Source organism: Camelus dromedarius, chromosome 23, assembly GCF_036321535.1.
Source record: "Camelus dromedarius isolate mCamDro1 chromosome 23, mCamDro1.pat, whole genome shotgun sequence".
Taxonomy (NCBI): domain Eukaryota; kingdom Metazoa; phylum Chordata; class Mammalia; order Artiodactyla; family Camelidae; genus Camelus; species Camelus dromedarius.
The window spans coordinates 24589635-24610366 of NC_087458.1; the positions used below are offsets into that span (position 1 = coordinate 24589635).

Consider the following 20732-nt stretch of genomic DNA (forward strand, 5'->3'; position numbering starts at 1 on the left):
CACCAAATTATTGACCCATTTGTATTTTACAAAGTGGGGGAAAGGCTTCCTGAATCCTGAAACAGACATTCTTGTATCCCCATGGACATTTCCCTGCACGTGGCCAGGGAAGAGGGACCTATCCCAAATTCACTTTAGCTTTCTGATTTCCACCCACTGGCATCTCAATCAAACCTTTGGTGGGAAGAGTTCCACTCTGACATCCAGTTACATACAATGTACATTTTCACGTGTGTGAGAAAAAAACATCTTTGAGAAAAGAAAGCCTGAATGCCCAGAACATCCAAGGCCAGTGCTGAAGACAGTATTAAGGCTTAGATCTAAAAGGGAGGTGAAGGCGGGGATGGGGTAACTCTGTAGGTGACCATCTGCCTTCTCAGCTTCTCCCGGAGTTCTGTTCCTGAGACCTGCAGAACTCAGATGAGTGCCAGTCCTTGACGTGTGAAAATGTCTTTCCTTTGACCTCCAGCTTTTGTCCCTGTGGAAGGTGGTTCTGCACATCCTGTTAACGCTTGGGTTCCCTCCCCAACACAAACACACACCCAGTGTGGTGGCTTATCCCCCGGATAGTGAGCAGGGGCCAGTGTCACCATCAGAGGTGACCTTCCTACCCATTCCCCATTCCCAGTGTAGGGCCCAGACTCTCCTCTGAGTAATGGCGAGTGGATAAAGAGTTTTGGCTTGAAGGGGCCGCCCATAATTAGCCTGCACTGGATTCCTCAGTGTCTCCATAGGGTCTTGCCTCCTCCATCTGCACATCAGCATGAACTTGTCCATCCAGTGTTGGCATGTTGGCCTGAGGAAGTGGGGATATTGGAGGAAGAGAAAGGAGTGAGCAGCTCTGGGCACTGGTGATAGGGACAGGCCCAGGGGAGTGTGCGGAAGGGAATGGGAGAGAGGTGTGTGGGGCCAGAGAGAGGGGGATCGGCCATGAGCCAACAAGGACACATCCACCAGGAGACAGGTCAGAATTCTCCAGTGGAGCATGACGGGGCAGCTAGACTTGCTTCCGCCACTGAGCCTCACTTCCCAGAACGGGCCGAGGGTCCTGCCCAGTGTCCTGCTGCATCGGGCAGAGGGTTCCAGGCAGCAGCACTAAGGGAAGGAAACAAGGAAACCAGGACAAGATAGGATGTGGCCTTAGAAGTCTGACCTCAGGTTCTTAGTCTGGGACCTCAGAGACCAAGGCGGTCATGAGGTCAGAAAACAAGCCCCATCAGGGGCATCACTTCAGAGTCTTAGGGTCATAACCAGGTGCCAGTGTGTGCCCATCTGTCCTCTCAGCCTCCCCCTCCGGCTCCCACTGACCTTCCTGTCTCTTCTCTGGCAGGGACTGATGCCCTTGGCCATGACGCACCCCCAGCTGCTGTCTGCCCAGGCACAGCCTGCGTGACCGGGCCATCGCTGCTCCAGCTGTTTCACGTAAGTGTGAGGCCCAGCCCCCCGCTCCCCCTCCGGAGAAGCTGCCTGGACCCCCAGTGGAGAGAGGTGTTGGTGGAGGGGGACCTCCAGAAAGTCCTGGTCACAGAGGGCAGGCCCTGGGGGTTGCCGCTGGCAACAGGTTTGTCCTCTTTGGCTGCCCTCTGCCCCTGAGTTGGTCCCCACTGAACCTGTTCTGTCCAGACCCGTGATGCAGGCCCTGGGAGGGAACTTATTCTCAAGTCCTCGGGAATTTAATCAGGCAAATTGTATGACAGGAACTCCACGGCACTGGCCCTTGAGTCCTGACTCAGACACTCGCCATTGTGTGACCTGACGTAAATCACTTAAAAGCCTGGCTTTCCCTCCTGTGTGGGGGGATTTTGTATGGTTCCGAGGAGACGTATTAGTTATCTTTTGCTGCATAACAAACCACCACAGACTTAGTAGCTTGAAACAACACACACTGATTATCTCACGGTTTCTGTGAGTCGGGAGTCCAGGCACGGCCAGCTGGGGCCACTGCTTCAGGGTCTGTCGTGAGGCTGCATTCAAGGTGTCTGCTGGGGTCACAATCTCAGCTGGGGAAGGGTCTGCTTGGGCTTTCAATTCTGTGATTGTTCTGTTCCCTGGCCATTGGACTGAGGGCCAGAGGCCACCCTCAGCTCCTCGCCACGTGGGCCTCCTCGACATGGCGACTCGCTGCACCAAAACCAGCAAGGCAGAGAGCTGGTTAGCACGAGGGAAGTCAGAAACTCATGCAGTCTTCTCACAGCAGTGACATCCCATCCCCTTGGCTGTATTCTGTTAGTTAGAAGCCAGTCAGAGGTGGCACCCGCCCTCGAGGGGAGCGGAGTTCACAAGGCATGACTGCCAGGGGACAAGCTCATTTGGGGCCATCTTAGAGCCTGCGCATCATTAAAGGGGCCAGAAATGCAAACACATTGTAAACTGCAGAATGAATGAATGCTCTGTAGACGCAGTGAGTTATCATGACCATTTGCATCTAGTTGCAAAGAGAAAATGAGCCCACCTGAAATCACAGGGCCACTCCGTGTGGCAGCGTCAGTGCTAAATTGCACCTTGAGGACTGGGCCCTCAGGGAAGCTGGCTGGGGCCTGGCCGGCTCACCACATGCACTTGACATGTGCCCTCTTGGTTTATGACTGTAAGGCCAGACTTACAGACCCACAAAATGTCTGGGCTTTCCTTTTTCCCCACAAATAACCATGTCTGAAGGATATCTTAGAGTTTACAAGGGGCCCTTGCATACATGAGTCTGTTCCCTCACAATCATACTTGTAAGCTGAGTGTTTCAGCAATCTCTCTTTTACAAATGAGAAAGAAGATCAGTTTCCAAGATGAGGTGTCTGCTAAGTGGCACAGCTGGGCCTCGAATGGGCCTTCAGACCCGTGGCCCAGCCCGCACGGCCCTGCGCCCCATTTCCAGGCCGCTTCTGCTGTACAACCTTCCTGTGACTGAAAGAAGGAAGCCAGGCACCAGGGCAGAGAAGGGAGGGCACAGTTCGAATATGGCTTCGTAATTCCCTGTTTCCTAAAGCAGCCTGGGCACATCCCAGGGGACTAGGCCAAGACTTTCAGGAGAGTGGGGCACTGCTGCCTCCCCCAACTTCAGGCCCCTGGGCCTCTCTGTCTCTTAAGCAGCTCTCGGGGGTGAGCATGCAGGGGAAGCAGGGGAGGGTGGGGGGTGTTGTTCTGAAGGTATGTTAAGTCCTCCCAAGGCTGAGGTTCACCTACCCCTCTCCCTGAAATGCCCCAGGGAATCTCTAAAGCATGGCTCACCAGGCATCTGGGCAAAGTCAAATTGGTCTTGAAGGATGTTGCTCAAGTCCGCAGACAGGATGTGAGCTGAGCGGTACAACTTGCTGCCCCCTGGTGGTAGATCAGCATCATAACTACCAGGCCAGTGAAAGAAACACTGTACGGTGAGATGATTACCAAACTTTTATTAAGTGCCCGCTGTGTGCCAGGCACTGTGTGTAACACTGCAGGGGGATAGGACACAGTATAAGACACAACTCCTGATCCCAAAGGACTGGAAGGGTGGGCAGGATTTAAATAGATGGAGAAAGAGAGATCACGCCCTCCCGTCCTGAAACCCTTCAGGAGCCCCCAGTGTCTCCAAGTGAGTTACCCCCTAGTTCCTAGCCTGCCTTACCACCTTTCCAGCTGCGTGCCTACCCCGGCCTTTCCAGAGTCCAGACAGTTAGTTCCTGGAACCCCTGTGTTCCACACCCCTGGACTCTTCATTCTGCCCTCTCCATCAGGTCTCCTGGACAACCCCCCACTCAGCTTTTAGGATTCAGCTCAAACACAACACATTCTATGGAACTTTCCCCTGAGTAGTTAGCTGCCCCCTCCTCTGTGTTCCCACAGCCCCTGGTCTGTGCATCTCTGGTTCATAGTGTATGTTAAGTGTCTTTTCATCACTAGGCTATGAGCTTCTTAAGAATTGGGACTGCCTGGTGGGCAGAGGATCCATGTAGGAAGGACAGTGGGCAGTGAGGAAGGAAAGATAGATCAGTGTGCGCCTGCAGGGAAGTGGGGGCGGGCAAAGCTTCTGAAGCTCCATCTAAAAGTTGCGCCCAGATAAATGTGTCCTGCAGGCAGTGTGGTGCCAGGAAGGCTCTGGGGTAAGAGGGGTGCAGGGGCATGAGGAAGGGCTAACTGTGGGCTCTACAGAGACAAAACCTGCGAGGTCAGTTAGGAAAGCATTGCACCAGTGCAGGTGCGCCATGCACAGCCTTCATTGGTGTGGAGAAGAATGGGGGAGGCCAAAGAAGAATTTGAGGACAAAGTCTAGGCTGCTAGGGGAAGACGCCAGAGCCTTGCCAAACTCTAAGACGCAGATCAATCCCCTGAGACCTGGTTAAAAATGCACATTCTGACTCATCAGGCCTGTGGCGAGGCCTGAGATGCTATGTTTCTAACCAGCTCCCAGGTGCTGCTCATACTGCGAGCACTTCTGAGTGAGTTCAAAGCAGTGCCAGGTGCGCGCAAGGCTGTGGGAGCACAATGGTGAGGAGCACGTGGTGTCCTTGGGTGAAGAGGAGGTGCCCCTTCCCCAGGTGAGCACAGTGGGGCACATGGCTTCCTGAGCACCCTGTGTTCCAGCCCCCACTTGCCCTTTGAATAACGGACAACCTGCAAACCCCTTCCTGGCTGTTCTGGTGGAACCACTAACAGGGGTTGGAGGTAGGGGAGCCCATCTGGAGAGAGGGTGATGGCTTAGCCTGTAATAACTGAGTTCGAGGTGCCAGTCTGGAGCATCCAAGTGACAGGTCTGACGACTAGCAGCTGGAGACTCAGATTTGGGACTTACAGGCTGATTGATGCTAGAGCAGGTGGTGAGAGTGTAAGATGAGGTGAGGTGGAGCTCAGGGACCAGTCTAACCCTGACGCCTTCTACAGGGCCTAACACTCTGCTTCCAACATCTCCGTCCCTTTTGTTGTCTTGCAGGTCACCGTTCCCTTTATGAATGTAAGTGCTCACAGTCATTCTTCCGTCCTCAAGATGCCAAGTCTCCTCCCAACCTCCTGCTCCTTTGGCAGAGGCAGCCTTGGTCCCTGTGTGCCTGGGGGTTCAAGAATCCCTGTTCAGTGACCTGAAAGGGGAGCTGGCCATCAGACAGTCTCACATCCAGAGCATGCCCCTGCCCTGTTAGCCCCCATTAGCAGGACCCGTCCAGGAGCCAGAATGCACCTGCAGCTCCCCCTAAGCTCGCCCTGCCCTTGTTGTCCACCAGACTTGGAAAGAGAGGAGAGATGCCCTGCAAAAGGAGTATGGGTTGGAGCCAGGGCAGAACCAGGTGAACTTCTGAGGTGCAGACCCTGGCCCTTCCACCTGGGTCAAGGGCTCAGGGACCATTGGTGTTTGTGCCCTGGAGGTTGGTGATGAAAAGCATGGCCTTTGTGGGGAACCAGGCTGGGTGGAATCTCAACCACATCTATCCAAGCCTCAGTTCATCATGAGTGAAATAGAGCTCATTGGTAACTATTTCCAAAGGTTATTTTGAAGATTAACTGAGATGACCAGGGGAGGGCTTAGCACAGTGCCTCACACAGACTAAGCCCTCAGTAAACAGAAGTTATTTTCTCTGTGTCTTGGCGCCATGGGGTGTGGGGAAGGGGGCCGGGGCTAAGCATGATACGAGGAGAGGGGGAGGAGAGGGAGAAGGGAATTTAAGCAGAAATGACAGCAAGAACCTTTGAAACTGGACAGAAACAGGGGACAGAATTACAAGTTCAGTTTGCTCTCCACCTCCCGCAGCTGTAAGCCCCGCAGGTTAGGCTGGCCCAACTGCTCTGTCCTCAGGAATCCCCTGGTGTCCCAGTGCCCAGGGCTCTCCCTGCTCTCAAGTTCCCCGTGCCTCCAGCTGAGAAAGTTCCAGGAGGGCTCCCGGCCCCGTGCCCAAGGTGGCAGCCGCAGCTGCCCCTCACCTGTTCGCACACGTCTTTGCAGTTTGATGGAGCATCGGGCGGATGACAGCGGGAACGGTTGTGATCACTGGCGGAATCCTAGCTACGGTCATCCTCCTCTGCATCATCGCTGTCCTCTGCTACTGTAGGCTCCAGGTCAGTCCCCTGGGCCTGCGGCCAGAGGCCACCAGCAAACCACCTCCCCATCGTGGGGGCAGAACCTGGAGGCCCACTGAGGGGGTGACAAACCCCAAGGCCATGGAATGTGGGAGGTGTGAGTCAAGGGGGCTAGGAGTTGGGGGGGTCAGCAGGGAGTTATGTATCCCCCACCCCCTGCACACTTCGGGCACCCAAAGGGGATGAGCTGGGAAAATACTGGGTCACTGTGTCATGTCTCCTGCACGTTGGAGATTTCAGGAGTGGTGGGAAGGACATCATTCCGGAGAGACTCTGAATGCAGCCCCCAGCACTCCCAGCCTGTCCTCAGCTTGGTTTTGTGTCCCTCCCTCTCTGCCTCCCTGCCTCCCTCAACCCCGGCCTGGAGTTCACGTACTAGGAAGTAATGGGAAGGAAGAGGGCAAGTGCTGGTCTTGCCAGGCTGGGGTTTTCTCCCCAGCACCAGCCCAGTGCGCAGCACAGGGTCCTCAGTGGAGCAGGGGCACGGCTGCCTGTGCGCCCCCCGAGGGGAGCACTCAGCCCATAGGCATCTCGCCCCCCTCTCCCCTCAGTATTACTGCTGCAAGAAGAGCGGAGCGGAGGATGCCGACGAGGAGGAGGAGGCGGAGGAGGAGGAGCATGACCTGTGCGCGCACCCCAGAGGCCCCACCTGCAATGCCTGCAGCTCCCAAGCCCTGGACGGCCGAGGCAGCCTGGCGCCTCTCACCAGCGAGCCCTGCGGCCAGCCGTGCGGGGTGGCCGCCAGCCGCTGCGCCACCTGCTCCCCCCCGTACAGCTCCCCCTTCTACATACGGACGGCCGACATGGTGCCCAATGGGGGCGGAGGCGAGAGGCTCTCCTTTGCTCCCATGTACTACAAAGAGGGGGGACCCCCATCCCTCAAAGTGGCAGCGCCCCAGAGTTACCCGGTGACGTGGCCAGGCTCCGGGCGTGAGGCCTTCACCAATCCAAGGGCTATTAGTACAGACGTGTAACCCCTTTCACCCCGATCCCCCACAACGCACACCAGGGCTGCTGCCCCACGGGAGCACTGGGGGCAGCGGAAGAACCCTCCACGCCCACGAGGACTGTCTCAGTGTTTCTGGCTTCCCTTGCCCCTCTGTGGAAGGCTCACCTGGATTCAAGCTGTTAAGGCCGTCAAGAACCAGGGCAGGGCCTGGCCCCCCGGCCCAGAGGTGGGGGCCTGACAGGTCAGGGTGGCAGCTTGGCCAGTTTCTCTGCTGGGACATTCTTGTGGCCAGTGCCAGCACCGCCACTCCTCTCTCACTCCCCTCCGTCCCCTGGCTTTGCTGGACTGTGAAAAAAGGAACACCAGGCAGAGCTAAGCAAAGGCTCCTGAGGCTTCCGGAGTCCTTGCGGGAGGAAAGGAGCCGGTGGGGCAAAGGGCGAGGGGAGAGGCGAGAACTCAGGCACTGCAGAACTTGAGAAGGGAGAGGCTGGGGTGAAAGGGACCTCTTCGGGACTTGCTTGCTAAAACAAATCCAAGAGCTAGTTCACAATCTAGTTTTGTACTTTGGCTATCAAAGAGACGGCAGCCCCTGTCGCTGTTCCAACTTGGATGTTCCTTCCTGAACACACCCATCTGTAACTGCCCCCTTCCTCGTGGAACATGGTGACAGGACTTTAAAGGCCATGGCATGAGGTTATTTGCGGCAAATGCACCCCAAAGGTGACTATCTCACCTTGTCTCCCCACAAATCCTTTCTTGGCCTCGGGAGCCTGCTGCACCTGCTGGAGAACCTTTTCCAAGTTTAGTTGCTAGAGTTGGAGCAGCTTAGTGAGGGCGATCTTGCTGGTGGTCTCTGGGGCCCTGGTCCACCAGGCTGAGCGCTGGGCGTGGACGCAGCCCTGTGAGGACATGTGTGTCCCCAGGTGTGCACACACGCGCCTGTCCCCACCAGCACACACCGGGGCTTTGCCATCTTCGGGAGCCGCAGAGTGGAAGGGTCTCTGATGTACCAGCTAGAAAGAAAAATCAGACTCCAGGCAGCGCGAGCAAACGGCGGTTAAGGTGGCAGCCAGTCTGCACAGCGACCAGCTGGCTGGCACAGGAGGAGCCCGCGGAGGCTCCCGTGGGACGATGCTGTGGCGCTGAAGCCACGTAAGCCCCTCCAGACACCTGGTGTTCTACTTGGGCAGCCAGCCGTGAGGCCGTAGCGCAGGACCCCTTCATTCCAGCAGGGACAGCAGCCTTTGTGCTGATTGGGAGGGACCTGACTTAGCAATCAAGAGTCCACGCTTGCCCTCCCTCCGCTGCCCCACCCCCCAGCCTCTGACGAGGGCCTCTTTATTGCTGTGTCACTCAAGCCCCAAGTCCAACTCCCACTTACAGCTCAGCTGTGGCCTCGTGCTGTTTGAGTAAATGCATCTGGTGAGTTTTCCAGTTGCCTCTGCAGTAAGGGGGCTGCCCGCCTTCTAAGGCTCTCCTGAGTCACTGAATGCTGCCGAGCGTGGGGCCAGAAGGGAGCTGGCCCCTCCGCTGAAATCTTGATTTTGCATTTGAGGAAAGCAGGGTGTGGCCGGGGGAGGGGGAGGAGGAAGAGAATTCACCAGGCCTTTTGCATCACTCTGGGCCCTTGTCACCTCGCATCTCGATCTATAATCGAGGCTCACTGGGTTGAGAATCAGAGGACCTGGGGTCCAGTCACACTTTGGTCACTCATTAGCTCTAGGACCAGTCACTTACCTCCTCTGCGACCCTGTTTTCTCCATGGAAATAAGATTTGCCCAGATAAACTCTAAGGGCCGTTTAGTGCTCCACAAAGCCAAGACACCCCGAAAAGTTCTGCCAGCCAGACCACTCTCTCTTGTCCTAATCCTGGCAAGGGCTGCACCTGCCAGCTGCCTGACCCTGGGTGCAGGGATGCATGCTGACGGACGAAGGACCACAGTAAAATACAGGATGAGCAAGCAAAACAATTTTAATTCTCAGTGAAAAGCAAACATGTTTGACTCTCCTACTGAGTGACCTCGAATGGTAATAACATTTCTCTTCTCTCGGGAGGCAGCTCTAGGTGGGGGTTATGAGCTCTATCTCAAAGCCGGGAGGGACCGGCTCAGGACAGCAGCCTCAACATGCCCCATCCCACCGCCAGCCCTTCCTGGACCAAGCACATCCCCTTAACACGAGTTGCTGGGCCTGGCTGCCCTCACTGCTTCCTGAGAACCAGCCCCAGTGCCCTGCTGCCCTGGAATTCCACAGCCAAACAACCCCAGCAGAGGCTGTCCCTCCTCACCCCAAAATTATAGTACATCCTGCCTTTGGAGAAATCAGGAGGACCCCGTCACCTCTCCCCTGCTCCTTGGCCCTAATCTGTTGGGTCCCTGAGTGAAAAGCATCTTGTGTAATCCCGTCTCCTCTTATGTGTAATCCCATCGCCTCTTCTAGCTTTCCCAGCCTAAATCAACCCACAAATCCGAATCTGGGTTTGGGGCGTTGGAGAGATGGCGGGCCGCGGCTGTCCCCCCACAGCCCCACATTGCTCATGGCACAGGCTCAAGATGCCCCCACCCCACCCCCACCTCCCTGGCACTGCGAGGGCCTCGTCTGTGGAAGAGGAAGCTCCCCCCACTCAGCCGCACTGTGCTTTTTGGCCGCGGAGTCTGTGCCCTGGGACACCACTTGGACACTTTCCAACCTGCACCCTCAACAGGAAGAGGAGAGGCCGGGAGCGTCCGGTTCTCTCCACCGTTTCTCTCCACCTCGGCTGCACGGCGCCCGCTACAGACTTCTCGTCCCGCATCTTTGATAACTTGGAGTCACAACCAAGTCAATGTCAAAATAAAGGAGGAATTTGAAATAGAAATCCCGAGGGGCCCTCCGTTCTCTAGCTGGGGAAGGGGCGGCTGGGTGTGGGTTTGGGAGTGAACGCTCCCGTTCATTGCCTAGAACATCCATGTCCAACACCGAGGTCCTCCGGACTCCTCTCCCCTCCGGCTTCCTCGCTGACAAACCCCCTCCGCCCCCCGCGGCCTCAGTCAGAGCTCACATAGCAGGCAGGCTGTGTCCTTTGTCAGGGAAGGGAACTGACATGTAACAGCTGCTGCCCCCTGAGGTGGAAGGAGCCCTGCAATGATGGGGAGCAGCCTGCCCCCCCCACTGTCCCGGCCCCTGGGGTCCACACGCCCAGTCCGGTTCAATCCCCCACAGTGAAGCCTGCAGAGACCCTAACAAGCTGAGGAGGGAAGAGAAGAAAGTTTGGGGACCACATCGTCAGCTGAGACCCCAGCAGAAATGTTAGGAAGGGGAGAAGTGTGGAGCGATGCCCCGAGAACCGGGACAAAGGGAGGATTGGAGGGGATGCGGGCGGACAGCACGCTCTCTGCATGTGTGAGAGGGACACTGTGTCCCTGTCCCAGGGCCGCGTCCAGCCCCGACCACAGCCGGCTGTGTAGCGGGCCCCCGGACGCCCGAAGCCCAGGGCGCTGCCCCAGCAGAACTTCCTGTAGCAGCACCGGGCACAGCTCCACCCCCGGCAGGGGGCAGGCGGCTGCAGCCCTGTCACCAGTTGTCTGCCGCTGGAACAAAACCCTGAGGCCAATCTCTCCTGAGGGCACCCGCAGCAGCCTTAAGCCATGTCCTCCACCTCCACTCTTCTCCCTTGGAGCGCCAGAGCCAGTCCTCCAGCCTGAGCCTGGGCCACAGGTCTCACTGCACCGTCTAGGCCCACGGGGGCAGGGAGGGGAGAGCCGGAGCCCTGGTCAGGAACATAGGCCCGCCACCCATGGGCCTCTGACTTACACAGTGCCCTGGACACCATCACCCCCATAAGCTGCGCCTTGCCATCCCAGATCTCCAGATCGTTATGCTGTCCCTGGGGTTTCTGCGTGGACTTCAGAGAGAAGCTTCTTCCATGATAAAAACTTTGCATCCTGTGGGTATAGCTTAGTGGTAGAGCACATGCTTAGCAGCGTGAGGTCCTGCGTTCAAGCCCCAGCACCTACATTAAATAATAAATAAGTAAACCTAATTACCACCGTCGCCCCTACAAAAACAAAACAAAACAAAAAAAAACCTTTGCATCCCATTTTCTACACTCAAGTTTAAAAGTGCTGCTCAGAGGCCACTGATAATTTCCGGGGTAAGAGGCCCAAACCACCAGTATCTAAGGCTGGGCTCTTGAACAGCACAGCAACGAGAAAAAGCAGAAGCAAGAACCTCTCCCCGCCCTTTCCAGCCCATTACTCCACCCATTTACTGCCTCTCCCTGCATCTGGAACCTCCCTCCCCATTATAACTGCTCGTGACTCTCTGAGGGACCAAGTGTCCCATCAACCTAGGACTGCATTTTGGCCTTGCATTTGCCGCAGCAAACTGTACAAATGAGCGCGAGAGTATTCGGACATACAATTCCCATGGCCCCGCTTCACATGCACCCTTGGAGGAGGGATGGCCGGACAGATCTGGGCAGCCACCAAGCGTCACCTACAGACCTCCTGCACCACCTGCCTTCATCTCTCATCTGCGTCTTGCTGGGGGGTGTGAGTGGGAAAGGGCTTCATCAGGCCAGCTCGGGGTACCTCTGCCTTCCCCCCTTTTCCCTTTGCTTAAGGGGCTAACAGGCTACTATTTAGATGGGAGGAAATAGAACCTGTAAGTATGATGTTGACACTTTGAGTTTTGTTCTGGATCTAACTAAACAACTCAAGGTTAGACAGAGGCCTGGCCCTCCTCACAAAGTCCTCTCAACTTCTCCCACACACAGGGCCCAGCTGAAGGGAGAGGCCCCCTCCCGTTAACCAGTATTGTTAAACCCACTATAACAGTATAGCCAAGGAGGCCACAACTCAGTCCGCAGGGAGGGGTCTCTGGAACTCTTCCTAAGGCAGGACTCCTGAGGCGGGGCGGGGTCCTGGATGGAGGATGAGAGCGGGTGGAGGATGGCACCTCTATCTTTTAATCTCTAAAAGGCAAGATCATCAAAAGCAGCCGCGTGCAGGCTGTGAAAATCTCAACATTCTCCAAGTGTTGTCCAGAGAACAAATTCAAATACATTAGAGATAAACACACTTACCATGAATATCCTTTTTTTTTTCATTTTTTGTCTTTTCAAAAAAATTTATTTAATGACGGTACTGGGGATTCAACCCAGGATCTCATGCATGCTAAGCACTTGCTTTACTACTTGAGCTATACCCTTCTCCCCCTCAACCATGAATATCCTTAAGAATATTTTCTGCTTTGTAGCCCATTTGTTGGGCAGCCATGAACTCTTCCTGAAGTTTAGGAGATGAGCACCCACCTGGGGCTCTTGCCCTAATCATGGCAGAAGTCACTCCTCTCTCCAGCAGACTGTCCCCCACAACCCCAGGTGAGCCTGCTTCCCTGGGACGTCCTTCTCCAGGGTGGCTGGTCTCTGGGGGACAGTTTGCCCAGGCCTCCAGGGAAGCACTTGGCTTCCCACCTTCCTCTCTATTCTGTCACCAGGTGCCCCCCACCCCATAGAAGTTGCAGGGAGCCTCTACCCCAGCTCCCTGGCTCCCAGGCCGACTCCATCCCGTGGGCAGGACAGTTCCAGTCTTCACAGGGGTAAGCATCCAGAGGCTGGATCACACTGGCCATCTGAGATCACCTTCCAGGTCTGCACAGAAGACCCAGGTCATCCAGCCCTGGCCACAGGCACCTGAGCCCCTGGAGGAGCATGAGGCTCCAGCGCTGGCCTGCAGGTACAAGCCAGGTCTCTCTCTTCTCCAGCCCATCCCGATAGCTATACATCCACCTGAATTGGGTTTTGCCTTGGGCCAGGGGTTTTCTACCCATTGGGAGTCACATCCTTATTTGCAACAAAAGATCACTCTCCTGAGAAGATTTGTGTTCTGGGTCTAATTTAAACATTCTGAAGTTATAGCAGAGGCCTGGCCCTCCTCACAACATTCTCTGAATTCTTTCCGCAAACATTTAGGGCCCCACCAAAGGGCTACGGATTATCAGAAGACCCCGAACCCAAGGCTCCTGCCTAGAAACCGAGGGTCTCACCAGACCCCTCACCTGCCTCTTGCCTTTGCCTCTCTCCCACCCCATGTGGCCCCCAGTACCCCCATCTGAGGAGGAGTCTTGAGCTGGTGGCAGTGAATGAGGAGGAAATCAAATGAGGAAAAAATGAAGACTTGAGAATTTTACATGAGGGAGAAAAAGTGGTAATATAAAATATTGGCCATGGGGAGGATCCATAAAAAACAAATAAAAATGGCTTCCCAATGGGAGGGAGTCAGGGTGACGGCAGAAACAAAGCTTTTCCACATATGCCTTGTTACATTATTTTGACTTGGTGACTCTACATTTCAAAACTTTTTTTTTTTCCTCAGTTAAATTATACCAAAACTGGCTGAGAATAGCTGAGGTCCCTCCAGGAATTCATGCACAGGTACACACATGCCTGGCTCTGGCTGTGAGCAGAGCCCTGGGGGAAGCTTGCTGAGGCCCCCGCTCTGACCCCTTAACTGGAAAAGGTGCCGCGTGGTCTCAGGGCAGCGACCTGGGCGGCTGAGTCTCTTAAGATGCTACCGCACTCAGATCCTCCCAGCTCTGGGGCTGGGTCATGGCTGCCGTAGGGCACCCACCGAAGGCCCAGGGGCTTCCATGCTGCACGTATGGTTTTCTCCCCCCAAGGCCAACAGGCAGACTAGAAGGGAAAACAGTGTCAAGCAACATAGGCGCATATTTGACAAATTAAAAAAAATTTTGTGGTGGTAAAATATCTGTAATTGTACGTAAAATTTACAATTCTAACCATGTCGAGGTGTACGATTCAGTGACTAGTTACATTCACATGTTGTGCAGCCATCACCACTGTTTCCCGAGCTTTTTTATCACCCCAAACAGAAACTCCATAACCACTCATGTTAGAATTACTTTTAACAGCTGTGTTTGATTTATTTTTGTATTAAAGTTGTCAGATAAACTCATCCTTCTGGGGATGGGGCTCAGTAAATCTGGAAGAAGGCAGGCTGATGCAGGATCATCACTTCCCTTCTGCCACGATGAAATCTCTAGGCAAAAACTGATGGCAAGGAAGCTCCAAAGATAAAAGGGTTGGAATGTAGCTTTACAGCCTATCCTGAAGGAAAGGTCAGGGGAGGCCTGGTCAGGCAGGCAACATCTTAAGAGATTTGTGACGTGGCTCAGGCAGCCACTCTCAGATGACTTGGGATGATCCTAAGATGAAAAGGAGATTTGGATAGCGGGGAGAATGAAGCAGCTGGGAGGGAGGTACAAGGCTCAGTGAGTGGGTGAGCAGCTCCGTGACCCGACCTCCTTCCTTCCTGGCTGTCAGCACACTCAGGTCCTAGGCTGCACCAGCCAATCGGATGGATGGGGAGGCCTTGGGCAGACCATTCACGGGTTCCCAGGCAGAAGCCTTGGTAGCCTTCTGAGCAGCAGAACTCACTGCACTGGGCCTGCTCCACTGAGCAGCTGCCTGTCCCCTCACGGTCCCCAGAGTGCCACAGCTGCTGGACCACTGGCCACAGAGAGGGGAGGGAGGAGGGCGGGAAGGAGAGCAAACCAGGTGCACACCAGCATCACCAGCCTCTCTGCAGAGACCTCAACCAAACTGATCTGTCTGAATGGACATAAGGTCTATGAACCCACTGGGATTTGACACAAATGCCTGTGTATTAGAGCTCTGAAAATATCTCCCTCATCAAAAAAAAAAAAAAAAAAAGTAAAAACAAACAAAACCTGGAATGACTTTTCTCTCTTGTTCCCACCTGGAGTGACTTTTCAATTACAACTTTGACTCCACATACACATACTCTTCTCCACCAGCCCCAATTTTACCTGTGTCCTTCAAACCTTTTCTATGATTCAATGATTTACTCCTTTGCCACCCCTGGAAGTAATGGCTCCCTTTTCCTGAATAAAACCAACACATCTGTATCTCTCTGTGACACTCTAGGTTGGAGCGATGATATTTGGAGTTTTTCAGATGGTTAAAAACTACCACCAAGTGGAAGAAGTTAACTACTTGATGATCATGAGCCGATAGCCTGCAGACCTTCTGGTGCCTAAGGATTGAGCACCATCAACCAATCAGAGAATTAGGCACAGCTGAAACCCTTCAGGGAGTTTGAGGTTTTTGGGGCACGAGCACCTATTCTTGCTCAGCCCTGCAATAAACCTTCCTCTGCTCAAAATACCATCATTTTGGTTTGTTTGGCTTCACTGTGCGTCAGGCACGTGAGTTTGTATTGGGTAATAATTTTGGTGAAGCCAGCCTAGGAGTCTGTGTCCGTGGTGGGTCAACCCTGGCCAGGGGCAGCCACTTCCCTGGGTCCCAGCAGCTGCCGGAGGTTCCCTTTGCTCTAGGGAACCAGGAAGGATTCTCTGTGACAGGCACCAGCCACCCCACCGCACGAGGCAGTTTGGAGCTGAGCTATAGTCCACATTCACTGTTGCCTGGAGGTAAGTTGCTCCAGCTTGTGCAGGCTGGCAATTCTCTCCACTTCATCTAGGCTTATTACTGCGGAAAGTGAGTCGCTCTGGGCTCGTTGCAAGCCGCTCTGGGTCTGTTCTTTTCCCAGAGCTGGGCCAGTCTTTTTGGAGGCCTCAGTCTGGAAGTAGAAATAGAATTTTTAGGCTACACCCTCTGATTCTCTGTCTGTGCAACTGTAGCTTATTTGTTGGTTGTGGTTTTGTGTGTGTCGTTTTGGGGTGAACCACTCCAGCTTGTGCAGGAAGGGAAAATTCTACCAGCTCCACCTGGCCTCATTTCCTTCCGGGAAGTGAGCTGCTCTGGGCTCATTGGGAGCCACTCTGGGTCTATTCTCTTTTGGGAGCCAGGCCACTCTGGAAGCCTCCGTCTGGAAGTAGAGGTGAAATTTTTGGGCTACACCTCATCTGACCTTTGCTTTGTGGGACCACACTTGCTGTTTGCACGTGTGTGTATCAGCACTTTCGCTTGCAGGTTGAGACGTCTTTGATGAGTAACAGGGCTCCTAGTATGACAACCCAGGGCATCCTTCCCTGTTGCGTCGGCTTCATGGGGCTTTGGTTGGGAATCTGCCTTTTGGAGCTAGGAAACTGTGACCCTGAGAGACCATTTTGGATTGTCATTTGCTTGATACTTGATAACATCAGCCATGAATAATCAATTATGGATGATCAGAGCTCAGTTCATCGTAGTCTCGTCTCCCTAGGGTATATTTTGCAAGAGATCTTCAGTTATACTCCCATAAAGGAAAGAAAGTGATATCTTTTATTGTAACACTGTGTGGACTCAGTACTCCCTGAGATCTGGACAACAGTGGCCCCTAATGGCCCTGCTATTATATTTTGCAGTTTGGCTTTTATCTTGGGAGATGTGTGTGTGAAAATCTCCGTGGCTGGGTCCAAACCCTGTTCTCTCCTCCTGGTTCTGCTGAAAGTGAGGCATGCAAATGTGAGTGAATGGTATATATGTTATTGTCTTCTAGATATTTGGGAACTGGAAAAAAAAATATCCTGAAAATAGCCAGATGCTTGGGTTTTGCAAGAGCAGTTAGAGGAGAAATTTGCATTTCTCTTCCTGTGTATTTGAGATGTACATGATCTCCCTGGGCTCTCAAGGGGGAAAAAATTTTTTTTTTTAATTCTAGCTGGAAAATTGAGATCCCTGATTTTGTCTGTCTTTACATAAAAAATTAACTTGTAAATGAGCTCTAGTTAATTGACTTAAGAGTAAGTGCTTACAGATAACTTCTAAGTATGAAAGAAGCTAGACAGAACAAAATTCAGGTTCATGTGATCTAGAAAGTGTTCAATACTGGTATTAAGCTAGCTTAAGCTTGTTGGTATAATCAATATGAACATGTCTTATTGTTCGCAGGTTTACTGAAGGTCAGTAGGTTCATGTTGTTTCTGTTGCAGAGTTTGTCTGCAGAAAGAAAAAAATTAACTTGGTAAATTCTTACAAGTGAATTGAAAGCAAATGAGATGGGAGCTTTTGGATGAACCCTTTGGGAATGATTGTGCTTTGGGAATGTCTGCTTAAAAATGATCTCTCCGGATTTTTGGAAACTTGAAATTTTGGAGTTGTGCTGAGTTAAGTTAAATGATGGGAGTTTACTGAATAGTTGAATAGCTAGGGCATTCCCAAACAAAATAAGATACCAAAACATTCACTAGAAATTGAGAAATTGAGATTTTTAAGAACTGAGGATTCCAATTTGGGTGTGTAATTGAAGCTACTAAAAATAATGGGGGAAACATTTCAGTATATGGTAGAAAATTATGAAATATGTTTTGAGTAATAAAAAAAGAAGTGTGAGAATGGAATTGCATTTTGTTAAGGGAAAATGAAGTGATTGGGTCCTAGAGCTAGTTGTTTCTAGATGGGAAAAATAAGGGACAAACTAATACGGATACAGAAAGTTGTGGGAAGTTTGTAGAAAGGAAGCCCTGAAAAAGGAGTTCTGTGCATGGTCAGGCTGACATTAGATTAAATGTAATTAGGTCAATGAATTTTGTTATTAAAAATAAGCTAGTAATAGGACTAGATTTGGTTCCTCTCTGTTAAGAGGACAAGTTTACTTAGAATGCTTCTGAGAAAAGATTGTGTGAAACTTTTGGATTTTTTTTTTTTTTTACAAACTTCCTATTAAATTCTAATTAAAGTTCTTTTGACTTCATCTAACTTTGGGTTGCCACAGAGGGCCCCTGTAGCATCTCTGAGAAAAATATTTAACTAGGATAAGTTGGTATGTTGAATTGCATGGGAAGCTTTGTTAAATGAACGATAAGTATTTCAAGTCAATGGGGAAAAGATAGATTCTTAATAAATGATGTCTGAACAGCTACAGTAATTCAACGAAGCAGGTCACTCTGACTTTTTTTAAATCTGAACATTCACTTTCAAATCTGAATATTCACTTTCAAATATATAAATGAAGTTTCTAATATAACTTGGAGTGAAAGTCATCTTATGTGATAAGTTTAAAGATCTATGATTTAATTTAATAGTTATTATTGCAAGAGTAAAATACTGCAATGAGTTATGATGGTGAAGGCTGTTAAGTTTATGTAAAAAATTATGAGCTTAAAAACAAATTGAGAACTGATACAAATATCAAAAAAGGTACCCTTAGGAAAATAACATTATATTCTTTTTAAGACAAACACCACTTATTGAAATGCAAATAATAATAGATGTTGGTCAAAAGGAACAAATTTTCAAATACAGGTAAGTTTTGGGGAGCACTGGAACAGTATGGTGACTATAGCTAATAATACTGTATTATATGCTTGAAATTTGCCAAGAGAGTAAATCTTAACTGTTCTCACCACAAAAATGGTAATTAGGTGATGGATGTGTTAATTAACTTGGTTGTGGTGATCATTTCACAGTACAAGTTTATCAAATTATCATATTGTACACCTGAAATATATACAATTTTATCTGCTAATTATAATTATACCTCGATAAAGCTGGAAAAATGTAAATAATTAAAAGAGGATAAGAGATTAGATATCATAATTCTAATCTTCCTATGATTATTCAGGATGCTAGTAGTTAACAAAATAGTCTTTAAAAACTACAATTAATTTTTAGGTATTTATTTCCATTTAGGTCATGAGTCCTTCTTTAAAAAAGTCCTATTAGGAATTTTTCACATCCTCTAAGGATACATTGAAAATAAGACATCAGCTTTCCTACCTGAAAATTATGTGTAAGAACATCCATGAATCAGATATAATAAAGAACACAGAGTATGAAGACATGCAATATAAATGCTAACTACTCTTATTAAATAATAGTTATTATTAGTTAATAATACAAAGGGACGCTTGCTCATGTGAAAACAACCATTAATGGTTTTGAAACCACAGTGGATTAATGATGAATTCATCTGTGCTTTGGCTTTTCTTGCTTTCTGGGAATTTATGCTCTCGCTCAGGAAGCAATATGGTGGAAATATGATTGAAGAAATATACACCTTCTCCATGATGTTTCTTTTCTAACTGGGAAAGCTAACCACTTGGTAATCCAGCCCCACACTTTCACCACTAAATAAAACCCACTGAACTGATGGCTGTTGTGAAAGATCCTTTCCTTCTTTGTTTTGATTAATTCTGCTAATTCAGGCATCAAGTTTGAAGACAACTCTGTAGGAAGAAAGAATATTACCAAGAGTGCACATGTAGTGATTTGGGGGGGAGATATTTTTTAATTTAAAAAAAGGGAGACAATTGTTTTTTCTTTCTGTACAAACCAAGAGTAATGTTAAAAATGGTACCAGATCTTCTGTTGTGGCTCCTGTTTATTTGGATTGCTGCTGTATACTTTTCAAATCAAATGGAGTTGCTAAAGTTTTTGTTACTTATTTTTCTAGTTTCCAGTAAGCATGCTGACATTCTTCTAAAAGCTATTCACTCTAGGTTTTGCCTGGGGAATGCTCTGCATACTGCTTACCTTCTCTATGAAACTCATAAATTTGGTGATTCAGTTACCAGAAGCATGATGTTTGTTGACACTGTTCAGTAATGTGTCTGGTGAGTAATTATAGCTCCACATCATGTAATGAAATTCGTGGCTATAAGCAGGAAGACAGTAGGACACATTTAAATTAACCCCCTCTGGCCAAACTACATGGCAAATGAGAAATTATGAAACTGACTTCTAGCACACTTACAGGAGGCATTCAAACAAGATGCTTTTTAAAAGGCTGCTTAAAACAGACGAATTACTGAATATTTACAATGAACAATGCCAATTTTGTAGGACTTGCCTATCAGCTATCTTGCTTGTATAACCAGACTGGTGTGCTTCATGTGGGGTACTTAGTTCTAAGCACCCAGCAGCGTCTGCCTGCCTGGACGCAGGGCCTAGCAAGCCTGTGGCTTTAGTCCCACTCGTTACTTCATTTTTATTCTGTTTCTGATACCTTAAAAATGCAACTCTTGTTTTTGAACCTGGCTCTTTGTGTTTAAATTTCCCTTGAATTATTTTATCTATTATTGTTACGTTTGGAGTTACAGGAAGATGTTAACTCAAAGTAAGAACTTAAAATGGCATCTCAGGTAATATGATAATAAAAAGTATTACCACGTTGATGGTCCATCGTAAGTATTGATTTGTACGTTAGAAAATTAGGGATCCTAGTAAGTGGCAGGCTACAGGTTCAAAGAAACAACTTGTGTCTCATTTTTAGTGTTTGTGTGTGGGGGGGCTTCCTGCAGGTCCTAAATTGATCACGTGGGTGGGTGGGTAAGTTAGTGTGAAGAGTGCCCTGCACGTATATAAAGCAGGATCTGTCTACTCTGCTTCCTTTTCTCAAAGTGGCTAAGGTCTTCACTCAGTAGCTAGGACCCTTCCCTAGTTTAGCTTGATGAAGCTACTTTGTTAAAGAAAAAAAAAAATCCAGTGACACTTAGTAAAGATGGTAAGGCAAACTTTATTTAGGACCCTCGTGATAGGAGTAGGGACCACTGCAATGGAATGTTACAGAGAGATTGGGTTCAACTCCAAATGCAGTTGGGGCAAGTAGGAATTTACAGCCAAGGAGCTGGGTAGGGGTCAGTGGATGGGAAACAACTAAGCGGACACACCAGGGATAATGGGTTCAGGCCAAACCGATCTATCAGAATTCTTGCTGGACGCAGGCCAGGGTGATCAGACATCACCTAGGGCATGCTGGAGGATGAGGAACTGTGTTAGATATTGAGGATGATCAGATATTGTGGGGGGGGGGGCGGTTCTGGTTAAACTAACTTAGCAGGT

At 50.4% G+C, this 20732-nt stretch overlaps 1 protein-coding gene across 3 annotated transcripts in view; it reads left to right on the forward strand.

Moving 5' to 3' along the window:
- LOC105099980 (protein FAM163A) overlaps positions 1 to 9822 on the forward strand; it is a 60571-nt gene extending 50749 nt beyond the window's left edge. For 2 of the 3 annotated variants that reach the window (XM_031435675.2, XM_031435679.2), the window contains exons 2-5: positions 1331 to 1422; positions 4901 to 4921; positions 5903 to 6015; positions 6588 to 9822. In XM_031435675.2, the coding sequence (XP_031291535.1) occupies positions 5923 to 6015; positions 6588 to 7010 (516 nt within the window). In that variant the 5' untranslated portion in view covers positions 1331 to 1422; positions 4901 to 4921; positions 5903 to 5922 and the 3' untranslated portion in view covers positions 7011 to 9822. Of the gene's footprint in view, positions 1 to 1330; positions 1423 to 4900; positions 4922 to 5811; positions 6016 to 6587 lie in introns of those variants that run through there. The other variant, XM_064478048.1, reaches the window with a different exon arrangement.
- Positions 9823 to 20732: the final 10910 nt, after the last annotated feature.